This window comes from Ursus arctos, unplaced genomic scaffold (genome assembly GCF_023065955.2).
Source record: "Ursus arctos isolate Adak ecotype North America unplaced genomic scaffold, UrsArc2.0 scaffold_26, whole genome shotgun sequence".
NCBI classification, from domain to species: Eukaryota; Metazoa; Chordata; class Mammalia; order Carnivora; family Ursidae; genus Ursus; species Ursus arctos.
Genome location: NW_026622941.1, coordinates 44,058,670 through 44,071,339, shown reverse-complemented (window position 1 = coordinate 44,071,339; position 12,670 = coordinate 44,058,670). Strand labels below are relative to the sequence as shown.

Sequence of the window (12,670 nt, the reverse complement as noted above, 5' to 3'; positions counted from 1 at the left end):
ATCGAAAGAATTAAATTATATTAAGATGTGATTTTATGTCACTCCATGGCAATGATTTTTCAGATCTAGAGAAAAAGAAGGATTTTCAATCAATTTACAAGTTGTGAAAATGACCCCAGAATGTAAATAGACAGTAATGAGACCAATAAGCATGAGTGATACTGGAAAGATTGTCAAACATTTGTTGTTAAGACCCCCATGATAAGATAGTTTTATAGCAACCACATCACGTTTATTTAATTTTATTTTTTGCTTCTTGATGGAATCATTAATTTTTGGACAATGGAAGGACATTATTGAGAATATTATTGGTCTAATACTTTGTACCACTCCTTTGTATAATTTAGACAAAGCCAATAGTTCATATTATCATAGCACCTTGAATTCTCATTTGCAAAGATTGGACAGTGGCAAGCTTGATTATTATTTGGTGAAAACAAAGAGCATAGAGCTTCAGTAGTGTCTCTCTCACCTTTCTCCCCCCGCAGATATATAGACGGATATGTAAATACTTACACATATTCATATATATTTGTAGATATTATATTAATAAATTGAATGTGTGTGTTAATTTGGTATACCGTGTTTGTAAGTTGCAATTTTGCATACACGCAGGAAAAATAAAACATTAACAACAAACCTGCATAATAACTAGACATCACACCAAGAAATAATTGTGTAGGATTATGAAAAACCTATAATAATTTTTAAATTCGTTCCTAAAGAATCCATTGATTTTATAAAAATAAAATAAACTTTGATCTTCAAAACATCTGGATGTCTTTAGTTGAAACTATTGTATAACAAATTATTGGAAATATTGCTTTTAGTCTCTTCTAAGTTTTATAGATGGCTGGGCATCAATGAAAAGATAATTTTCTCAATAATACCTTTTTCACAGCATTTTTCACCTCCCTGTTCCTTAAACTATAAATCAATGGATTTAACATAGGGATGATAAGCGTGTAGAACACAGCTATAATCTTGCTTTTCTCTGGTGAAGAGATGGCCCCAGGCTGGGCATACATGAAGAACACGGTTCCATAGAATAAACTCACCACAGTGATGTGAGAGCTGCAAGTGGAGAAAGTCTTACTCCTGCCATGGGGGGAGGGGATCCTCAGGACGGTGGAGAGGATGGAAGCATAGGAAACCAGAATGACAGCTGTGGTGGTGAGGATGATGACGGCAGAGAGAATGAACAGCACAATCTCGTTCACAGAGGTGTCATCGCATGAGATCTTGATCAGGGCTGGGACGTCACAGAAAAAGTGGTCCAGTCTGTTTTCTCCACAGAAATGCAAACTGAAGGTGAAACCTGTTTGTATCATGGAGTTAATGCCTCCACAGGTATAGGAGCCCATCACCAAACGAACACAAGCCTGTTGAGACATACGAACAGGATAGAGGAAGGGCGAGCAAATGGCTGAGAAGCGATCATACGCCATCACGGCCAGAAGAAAGCCTTCAGTCCCAACACAGAGAGCGAAAAGAAAGAACTGTGTTGCACAGCCATTGTAGGAAATTTTCTTGTCCTTGGACAAGAAAGTAGCCAGAGTTTTGGGAGCAATGACTGTGGAGTAGCAGAGATCTAAATAGGACAAGTTTCTGAGAAAGAAATACATAGGTGTGTGAAGTCTGGAGTCTATTTTAATGACAATTATCATGCTGATATTTCCCACCACAATGACCGTGTAGATCAGCAGGAAGAATAAGAATAAGAGAATCTGTGTATCTGGAGCGGTTCTGAATCCCAGCAGAGTGAACTCGGTCACTTCCGAGTAATTCCTGTTCAGCTCTGTCTTCATAGCTGAGATCTATCTGAGAAAATGTGTGCACGATCATGAGGCCTGTGGATTGTCTTGTTAATTTTTGGTTCCTGAAGTTCTCAGTGAGAGAAAAAGTGTTGAGAGGTGTCCTTGGCAACACGTCTGACAGATTAGCCTTATTTTTTCTAATATATTTAGTGTCCTTATAATACGGGACATGTGGATGGGCAAAGGATGTCTGGGACAGTGATGACATCAGCCATTCTATGCCATTTGCTCTAACCCATGGAATCAGATGGACTGCGCCCAGATTCTACGTCTCCCAATCTAACAGAACCTAAGATAACTACCTGCATGTCCAACGCCTTGAGATCGTCTGTCAGACGGCAAATACTAATAATCCCTGTATTACAGGGCTACTGTGAGGGTCACATGAGACTGAATGTGAAAATAAACACTTACAGTTACTAGAACATTTAAAAGCATAATAAATATTAGCCAAATAAATACACTAGCGAACAAGCACCTAAAAAATTATTTTTGCGTTAGGGATGGAAAGCTAGGTGAAAACACAGGTCATGTCCTTTCCCACCACGAGATGCAGTTAATTTGGTTCTCAAAACATTCTGCTATTTAAAAGACATTAGGAAACACGGGATTACTGTTTCATGAGGGAGAAGGAAGCATCCGTCTAAAAGTCACGTGACGCGATGACTCAAACTCCACACGAATGCTCTGTTCGACCTCTACGTCCTACGTCATTCACTCTGAACCTCTAACCTCTGATTCTGGGACGCCCACTCTCTTGTTGGCAGCCAAACTCCAGCCTGTCTGTTTCCCTTTCCTGTCAGACGCTAACATCTTAGCTACGGAAATCGTTCTGTTGACATAGACGTATCATGGTTGAAGTACAAGATTAACTTCCCTAACAAGAAGTATTTTTTTCCTTATCTATGTTGTTAATTAAACTGAAGACATTAATGCAAATAAATAGAGCAAAAAATATCAATATTACACAGGTTTTGTATTTTGCTTTCTTAATAACTATCCTTCCATCTTAATGTCAAACACTAAAGAGACAAAGGGGCTCATGGGTAAAATAGTAATAATTTTTAAATATCAGAAAAATTAAATCCAAGTGGAATAAAATAAATTTTATGTTATGATTCTGTGGTTCCATTACTTTATTTAATTTCTGAACTGACATTTTTTTTCCCTTCAAGGAACTTATCACCATAGTTGAAGTCACGTTTTTATTTAGAAATTTACATAAAATTAAAGTACAGTAGAGTCATAAGTGAAACTGATTTAGCTTCTGTTGCTATTTTTGTGTGTGTGAAGTCAAAATGTTTTATTAGTTATAAGTATGGGATTTTAATTCATATAAATCTGAGTTTTAATCCATGTCCTGCTACTCACTGGCTAACTAATATTAGGCAAATTGTCCAAATTCCACAGAGCCTCAGTTTTCTCATTAGCAAACTGTATTTTAGAATATTTACCTCATAGGGGCGCCTGGGTGGCACAGTGGTTAAGCATCTGCCTTCAGCTCAGGGCGTGATCCTGGCGTTGTGGGATCGAGCCCCACGTCAGGGTCCTCCGCTATGAGCCTGCTTCTCCCTCTTCCACTCCCCCTGCTTGTGTTCCCTCTCTCGCTGGCTGTCTCTCTCTCTGTCAAATAAATAAATAAAATCTTTTAAAAAAAAAAAGAATATTTACCTCATAGGATTGTTGTTATAAGGATTAACTTAAATGATGTGTATAAATTAAATGAAATATGTAGCATCTGAGAAGAAAAAGTGCTCAAATAATGGATCTATGAAAGACTGAATGGAAAAAAATAAATGTTTGCCAAATTAAGAAAATGATCTTCAGAAAAAGTTGACTTTCAATAACTATGTACCTTACTTGAGATCCAGCAGTTTCCAAACAAGGATCGTTGAAGAATTTTAATAGCTGATCATTCCTTTAAAGGAAGCTCTGAGAAAACTGTAGTGAACTACAAAAGGGCTTCACAGTATGTGTTAGACTCCTTCTACTATCTGAGTACACTCAATCAGTAGACTTTTTTTATTTCTAAGTCTCATGTACCTTAATTTTACTTACTTGAACTAAAAGAGAATCTTAGTTTGGGTGTTCAGTTTGAACCTCAAGAAATATCTTACTCTATATTCTGCAAAGGCAGGGCTGAAAATTCCTGTGTTATCTGCTATATGTTTGATCTAGCCATATAGTTATTCTTAAAACCGAGGAGGGAGATTAGAAATATATATATACAAATGTGTGATGTTCATGAAAAGTAAGAAGGCCCTGGAGGTCAATTAGGTCAGTGTTTGCAAACGTCCCCATACCTCAGAATCAGCGGGGGAGGCTTGTTTTGCTCTGCTTTTAATATTGATTCCTAGATCACACCTCATTCTTAATTAATCTGAACATTGAAAATTATCTATTGTGAAATGAGTGTAGAGAAGCATTCATTTGTATTTTAAGATTTCCAACTGACTAAAGAAATCAGTCCCTATGCAGAAGTTTGAGAATCAGTGAATTTGGTCTTCTCCTTGCTTCCTGGAAGAATAGTGATTGTCTCACTCAAAGTCAATCAAAATCATCATTAATTAGAGGGCACATATCGCATGGTGCACTGGTTGTTATACACAAATAATGAATCATGGAACGTTGCATCAAAAACTGGGGATATACTGTATGGTGACTAATATAACAAAATAAAAATTTTAAAAAATCATCATTAATTATGAAGTCTCTTCTAAAAGGATACTCATAACCCTTCATGGTATTGTTTTACAAATACTACCTCCAGGAATTTCTATCTTTATCCAACACATATGTGTAATAAATACAACTAATTTCTTGCTTTTCTGATGCAATGGATGTTTAAAGTAGATCACTACAGGTTTATATAAACCAGGTTCACCCCCACTTCCAAGGCATTCTTTTACTTTCTTTACATTTCCACGCTGTACATCTACTTTTATCTTGGGCTCTAAAAGACCTTTTAAACAATGACGTAAAAGTAGACAGTGTATTTTATATATAGTTGAATATCTGGATCTGGAATATTTGAAGAAACTTCTGAGATATTATGAAACCCCAATAATTTTAAATAAAATTTTGTGCATTTAAATGACAAGTTTTAAGATTTATATCAAATTCTAAAAACAACTCCTAACCTAAAATTATTAGTAATAAAAGTTACAAGTGATATACCTACAAGTTAAGAATAATTGGACAATTAAAGTAAAGAACATATGTTATATTTTAGCATTCATAGTTGCAAATTATTTTTTAATATGCATCATTCAGTCAATTAATATCAACACAATACATGGTACAGAAGGAATATTAAATTTATTTTATTTTTCCTTTTTACACATTTGTTGTGTATATAAAATCATATTTTATAAAATACCTTATAATGGCTACCAACTATTTTAAAATTCTGTAACACTCCTTCTATACTGCTGTAGTTACTCGAGTCGAGTATTCTTTTTTTTTTTTTTTTAAAGATTTTATTTATTTATTTGACAGAGATAGAGACAGCCAGCAAGAGAGGGAACACAAGCAGGGGGAGTGGGAGAGGAAGAAGCAGGCTCATAGCGGAGGAGCCTGATGTGGGGCTCGATCCCATAACGCCGGGATCACGCCCTGAGCCGAAGGCAGGCGCTTAACCGCTGTGCCACCCAGGCGCCCCTCGAGTCGAGTATTCTTACATAATATATTCATTGTCTCTATCTCATTTTGACTTTTTACTTAAATCTATTAATCTTTGAGTGCTTACATACTCAACTCTACCAGCACTCATAATCTCTCCTCAATACCAGGTATCAAACATTTTAAATTTCTTATTTTGCATATACTTTTCACAGTCTCCACTTCTTTTTTTCATTTTCCAATCACATATGTTCTTCATTTGGAAACTGGAGATAACAATGAATGGTATCTTCTCATAGAGTTGTTATATGGATTAAATGTTAAAATATGTAAAAAACAGCCCTATATATATATGCAAGGGATCATCATGATTATATTTCACATATACTATGAAACATTAAGCTACATTTCAACAGCAACAGCAGCAATGATATTACATTAAGACTACTCAACAACAAGAAAAAATTAAAAAGATAAAAGAGCCTGCCCACTGAAGAGGAAAGTTGTAATCCTTTGCAGCAAAACAAATTTTCAAAAAACTTTGTTGGTTTGAAGAAAGTAAATTTTTATTGAGGCATGAAGATGTTTGTCTTCCCAAAGTTCAAGAGTGGCAGAGTGGGATGTAGTTTCACTGTCCAGGAAAGAGGATTAGCAGCGCCGATGGGGTAAAAAGGTTCAACCTGTGAACTCAAACGTGGAGATTTACATTTTCAAAAATAAAAGGCATGTGACTCACTCCTGATGCAGTGATTCCTAGAAAGGAAACAAGGAATCATTCCTGGTCTATGAATGAGGGACACACAAATCATTTCGACATAGAATCAAAGAGAATTCTCGAAGTTAGCATACAAAATGCTGGAACTAAGAGAAGCGGTCTTAAGAATCAAAGTGTCATCCCCAAAAGAATTTGGTCTTCAGAAAGCGAGATATTCTTCAAAAAAAGGAACAGAAATATATGTTTCTTCCCCGAACATCATGCAGCCTGTGCAGGCAGCTTTATCAACAGTAGAACAGTTTTATCCATGGGAAATTTAATTTTAATCCAGAGGACTATTCAATGTTCAATGAGAAGCAACAGTCACATTGACCATACCTATGGAAGCCCCTAGTTAAACAGATAATTAAAAAAAAAAAAATCTAACTAAAGTTAAAGTATTCCTCCTACTCAGGCTGATTGACAAAAAAGTTTTAATTTGACTTGGAAAATAGATATACCTCGACTTCCGATTCTGGTCAAGATAAACTCATAGGAGCCAGGTTCACTCTCTTGCCTAAATCAACAAGAGAACATCTCTCTCTCTCACTCAGGCTTTCACCACCCTCTCTAGTAATTTATATAGATAGATATAGATAGATACAGATATATAACACACAGACACACATATACATACAAATATATGTGCATATACACTCAAGACATTGGAGGCAATAAAGAACTGTGATTCCTGAAAGGTTGGAAAGAAATGTGATAAGTCCAGGGATTACCCCGATTTATTTCACTGAGAACACTTCAAAAAATTGAAATTGGCGTTAAAAATAATCCTACAAAGGAAAACTCTGATTTGGTTGGCTGGTGAATTCTACCAAACATTTAAGTAAAAACCTAGTAACAGTTCTACACAAGCTTTCCCAAGGAATTTAAAATGAGAAAATGCTTCCTAATTTAGCCTATGAAACTAGTGTAATGTTAGTGGTAAACCAGATAGAAAAGGACAAGATAACTACTAGTCAATATCTGTTATGAACATAAATGCAAAATGTCTAAACCAAATTTTAGTAAATTCGATCTAGGAAAAGAGCAAAACTATAATATACTATGACCAGGTAGAGGTTATCCTAGGAATACAAAGTTGGTCTAAAATTCAAAAATAAATTAATTTAATTTACTATATTAACAAAACCAAATAGATTTCAATTATATTTAATAAAATAAATATATGTTATATATGAAAAAAATATATTTATATATAATATAAATGCATATAAATTATATATTATATATAAATATATGTGATATACAAAATACATATCATACGTATGCATATGTATATGTGTGTGTATGTGCATGTGTATATGTGGTTGACCCTTGAACAACATGGGAGTTAGGGGTGCCAACCAACCCCACACATAGTCAAAAATCCACATATAACTTTTGACTCCCCAAACACTTTACTAATAGTCCACTGTTGACCAGAAGCCTTACTGATAACATAAACACATACAATTAACACATATTTAGTATGTTATATGTATTATATGCTGTATTCTTACAATAAGGAAGCTAAAAAAAAGATAGTGTTACTAAGAAAATCATAAGGAACAGAAAATACATTTACAGTACTGTACTGTAAAAATCTGCTTATATGTAGACCCACACAATTCAAGCCAGTGTTGTTCAAAGTTGAAATTATTATATATATGATATATATATGAAATATTATCAGTTGACATGGAAAAAGCATTTGACAAAACCAGACATTCATGTCTGATAACAACTCTCAGCAATTTCCCAGGTCATATAAAGGGCACCTATACAAAACCCATAGGTTATATCACCCAGAATGACGAAAGACCGAGTGACTTCTAATATCAGGAACAAGAAGAGTTAGAAAATTTTAAGTGTAATTAATATTAGTTTAGCAGAAGCTTCAGGAGATTCAAAATTATGAACAATTTTGTTGAAAGAAAATTTTACTTTTTCAAACACCACATCAACTAATGACTTTCGATTTAATGGAACAACTATTGTAATGGCTTGGTCTAGTCCAGTCCCCTTGCATCAAATCGCATTCAGTGACAGCATGTCAGACCAAAGATTTCTCCCGACAATTTGAAAAAAGAAAGAAAGAAAGAAGGGTGCCTGGGTGGCTCAGTCAGTTAAGCCTCTGCCTTTGGCTCAGGTCATGATCCCAGAGTCCTGGGATGGAGCCCCAAGTAGGGCTCCCTGCTCAGCAGGGAGTCTGCTTCTCCCTCTCCCTCTCCTCCCTGCTCGTGTTCTCTCTCTCTCTTTCTCAAATAAATAAATAAATAAATAAAATCTTAAAAACAAAAAAAAGAAGGGTAATGACGTGGAAACCTTTTGAATGATTTGTGTTAAAAACTACCACTAGGTAAGCAGTTTAATAAGATTAAAGGGACTGTTTTGTATCGACTGATATATTAAACACCGGTATACAAACATTACTGAACAAGTTGTTAAATATTTCAATTATCCCCACCTTGGTAACCACTGAAGCAACTCAATCATTAGTCAAACTCTACCCATAATAAAAATTCTTTGTCCAGATGGCGTCTCCCGTCAGTTCTCCCAAACCTTCAAAGAGAAAATTAATTTCAATGTTACACAATCTCTTGTTCAAAACAGAAAAGGAGGACAAAGTCACCATCTTTTAATGATGTTAAGACATGATAAACATACTACACAACAGTTCTGATAAAATTCAGTAAAATCCTATGAAAATGTATCTCAAGATAAGACAAGTTCAGAAACAATACAAATGGCAAATATTTTCCATTTTCTACACAGCCCTTTTCTGAAACAAGGGCTGGGATTTTACAGGACTTATTTTTGGTGAGGGAAAAGCACAAAAGGAGGTGAGGGAAAGCAGGGCTGGCAATGCCAGACAACTTTACCTCAGGAGAGAGGGACGGATAGGCTAACTTTGCACCTATCTACTTGTGGTCAACCAATCTCCCTTGCTTAGGACAATATGGTGGGGATGGAAACTAAGTAACTAGGAAGTACTTTGACTTCGTAACCACTGCTCTGGAAGTCCCATTCTATTACAGCATCCAGAATCTTCACTTCAGATTTAGGGGGAGTGTGGACGACAGCCACCAGATGGCAGCACTCGCAGCTGTGTCCAGGGTTTGCTTCTGGAGCCAGAACCCTCCAGGAATCCCGCGCAGTTCTGGGTCCTTGCCTGGATCTTATCATTTATTTCACAATAATTAGGCAGTTACTTTAGAAGAGAATATTATGGAACTAACCTATCATGTTAAAGCAAGATTTTAAAGCATTAGAAAATTGTATTCAGTAGTATATTAAAAGAGCCATATGTTATGACAAGTTTGGGCAAAACTTTTATTTCCTCTCTACGTTTTTCTAAATGTTAAAAACATTCATAACTGATGGAAAAACATATGAGTAAAGGCCTCAGTCCACACCATATAGAAAAAAAACCACTTTTATAATAACTAAAATTCAAATATAATATATAAAAACATTAATATTGGAAAATATTGAATTTTTGAATGGGTAAGTCCATGTGAGAAAAGAGAAAAAACAATAAATAAAATTATGTACAAATGTTATACTACTTCACATGCAAAACTGATTAAAATTTCAAAAGAAAATGAACACAAATTATTGCACAAATAATGACAGGATATGGGGCACCTGGGTAGCGTAGCTGGTTAAGCGTCTGATTCAGCTCAGGTTGTGATCTCAGGATTGTGAGCTCGAGCCTCACGTGGGCACGGATCCTGCTTAAGATTCTCTCTCTTCCTCTCCCTTGCACCCCCCCCATTCTTGCTTGTGTGCTCTCTCTCTCTAAAAACAAGAAAAAAATTAAGATAATGACAGGACAATGGATCAATGACAGGACTGGCCGCATATCTAACCCTCCCTGCAGAAACAGCTGTGTCTAGATTGTGAGACTACATTTTCAGAACATTCCCCATGCTTTGCAACATATATTTGAAGAATAAACATTCTGGAGCCATACGAGCATTGAGTTTTGACTTCATCAAGTTACTTAGTCTCCGACGGCCTCAATTTCCTCATTTGAAAAACAGTGATAATAATGTTATGTGTTCTTTATGTATCAGATTTTATTATAAAATATATCATTTTGTATTAAGAAAAAAAATGAGGAAATAAAAATTAATAGAATGGTATTGCCATATATTTTCCATGTGAATAATTGTTTCTCAAATATACTGGGGGTGCTCTTTTTATAGCAGTAGTAATTCTAAGGATGATATATATATGAATATATATATAAAAATATATATACATGGATCTTTGGGAAAGAAAGGGGCCTTTACTCAAAAGTGTTCCATGTAACCATCACCATTCTGTTCTGCCACGTACATGGTGCGGCAGCTCTCTTTCCCAAACAAATACCAGTGTACTTGCTTTGTAGGATAGAAAAGTTAAAGAATAGTTCACACAGATGTAATATTTTAGTTATTATATAATTGCAGCTTTTACTATTTACTTCTTAAAGTAAAATTGAAATGAAGATATTATCACATCCAAAATTGAAAACAATGCTTTCATATATTTTAAGCACAGAAATACCATTTTGCAACACTTAGAAAAACACCTGCTGCCATATATAAAAATATCTTTGATATACTAATTTTCCAAGAACAAGGATAACTGGGACCCTTAGAAAACAGGCCGTGCCCACTGCCTCATGGTTTTCTAAACATCAGGGAAGGAATCAGTTCTTGTGTAGTATTCTTTTCACAGCATCTTTCACATCTCTGTTCCTCAGACTGTATATTAGAGGGTTTAGCATCGGTATTACCAATGTGTAGAGCACAGCTACGATCTTGTTTTGCTCTGGGGAGGAGATGGACCCGGGCTGGGCGTACGTGAAGAACACGGTCCCATAGAACAGACTCACCACGGCTATATGTGAGCCGCAGGTGGAGAAGGTCTTACCCCTGCCGCGGGGGGAGGGGATCCTCAGGACAGTGGAGAGGATGGAAGCATAGGAAACCAGAATGACAGCTGTGGTGGTGAGGATGATGACGCCTGAGAGAATGAACAGCACAATCTCGTTCACAGAGGTGTCATCGCATGAGATCTTGATCAGGGCTGGGACGTCGCAGAAAAAGTGGTCCAGTCTGTTTTCTCCACAGAAATGCAAACTGAAGGTGAAACCTGTTTGGACTATGGAGTTGATGCCTCCACAGATGTAGGATCCCGTCACCAACTGAGCACAGACTTTCTGGGACATGTGCACAGGGTAAAGGAGAGGGGAGCAAATGGCTAAGAATCGATCGAATGCCATGACAGCCAAAAGAAAGCCTTCAGTTGTGACAAACAGAGCAAAGAAGAAAAATTGGGCTGCACAGCCGTTGTAAGAAATCTTCTTTTCATTAGACAGGAAGTTAGCTAAAGTTTTGGGGGCAATGACTGTGGAGTAGCAGAGATCTAAATAGGACAAGTTTCTAAGGAAGAAATACATGGGCATCTGAAGTCTGGAGTCCATCTTAATGACAATTATCATGCTGGTATTTCCCAGCACAGTGACCGAGTAGATCAGTGAGAACAGTGAGAGTAAGAGGACTGGTAGCTTTGGAGGGGTTCCGAAGCCTAGCAGAATGAACTCGGTCACTTCTGAGTAATTCCTATTAAGCTCGCTCTTCATGGCTGAGATGTAGGTGGAACTGGAGAGATGGTAGAAATGAAAGAAATGAGTGATCAGAATACTCGTTTTAGTAAAAAATAACTAAAAACCAGCACAGAAAAAATTTCATCATATTGTTCCCAATAAATTACAAAATACCAATACAGAACAGATTGCTATGTTTAAAAAGTAAAGAATTTATTCTGATTGGTCAGCCTTTGAAATATACTTATTTTGCAAATAATGCAGATTTGTCCTCTAAGCGTACTTTGGAGAAAGGGAGATTCTAGGAAAGTTGTCTAGAAACAAGAGCTTGTTGTTTTTCCCTTCTTGAGTTATTATCAGTTACTGCCACTGAAAGTTGCCTCCTCTACTGGAAGATATTTCTCACAGACATTATAATCCACTTAAAAGTTCACTTGGAGTGAAAATCCATTAAATTGATGGCCTCTTTTTATTTTTTAAAAAATTAGTTTCCTTATCTACTATAGAAAAATAATAGACAAATATTATATTCATCTTTCTTATATTACGAAAAGAAAAACTTAAAATTCTGACAAAAGCATCATCCTTTTACACATTAACCTCATATTCTTATTTCTTCCATTATTTTTGTCTCTATGGTGACGTGACTCTTAGTGGCACAATTCATCTACCCAAAACAGAAGTGATTCTTGTGTATATTTTCTAAACATGATTTCATCAGACTGTTTTTTCTCTTTCCCCTTTTTTCCTTCTTTCCTTCCTTCCTTCCTTCCTTCCTTTATTCCTTCTTTCTCACCCTTTGGAATTTGCAGGTTGGAATGCAGGTGGGGAATTCTAAGATCTTGGGTAGAGATTTTTCTGTCCTTTCAGAAACAAACCAAT

The 12,670-nt window shown here is 36.0% G+C and overlaps 2 protein-coding genes across 2 annotated transcripts; both read right to left on the bottom strand.

Moving 5' to 3' along the window:
- Nucleotides 1–860: 860 nt before the first annotated feature.
- LOC113257342 (olfactory receptor 12-like) lies at nt 861–1,808 on the bottom strand. The gene has a single exon (XM_026501543.2). It carries the CDS (start codon nt 1,806–1,808, stop codon nt 861–863), a length of 948 nt encoding a protein of 315 aa, XP_026357328.2.
- A 9,080-nt stretch (nt 1,809–10,888) lies between these two features.
- LOC113257453 (olfactory receptor 12-like) lies at nt 10,889–11,824 on the bottom strand. The gene has a single exon (XM_026501604.2). It carries the CDS (start codon nt 11,822–11,824, stop codon nt 10,889–10,891), a length of 936 nt encoding a protein of 311 aa, XP_026357389.2.
- Between the last annotated feature and the right edge of the window lie 846 nt (nt 11,825–12,670).

Bases quoted from the DNA above. Each gene is read 5' to 3' on its own strand.
- LOC113257342 (XM_026501543.2), bottom strand. From the start codon at position 1,808: ATGAAGACAGAGCTGAACAGGAATTACTCGGAAGTGACCGAGTTCACT.
- LOC113257453 (XM_026501604.2), bottom strand. From the start codon at position 11,824: ATGAAGAGCGAGCTTAATAGGAATTACTCAGAAGTGACCGAGTTCATT.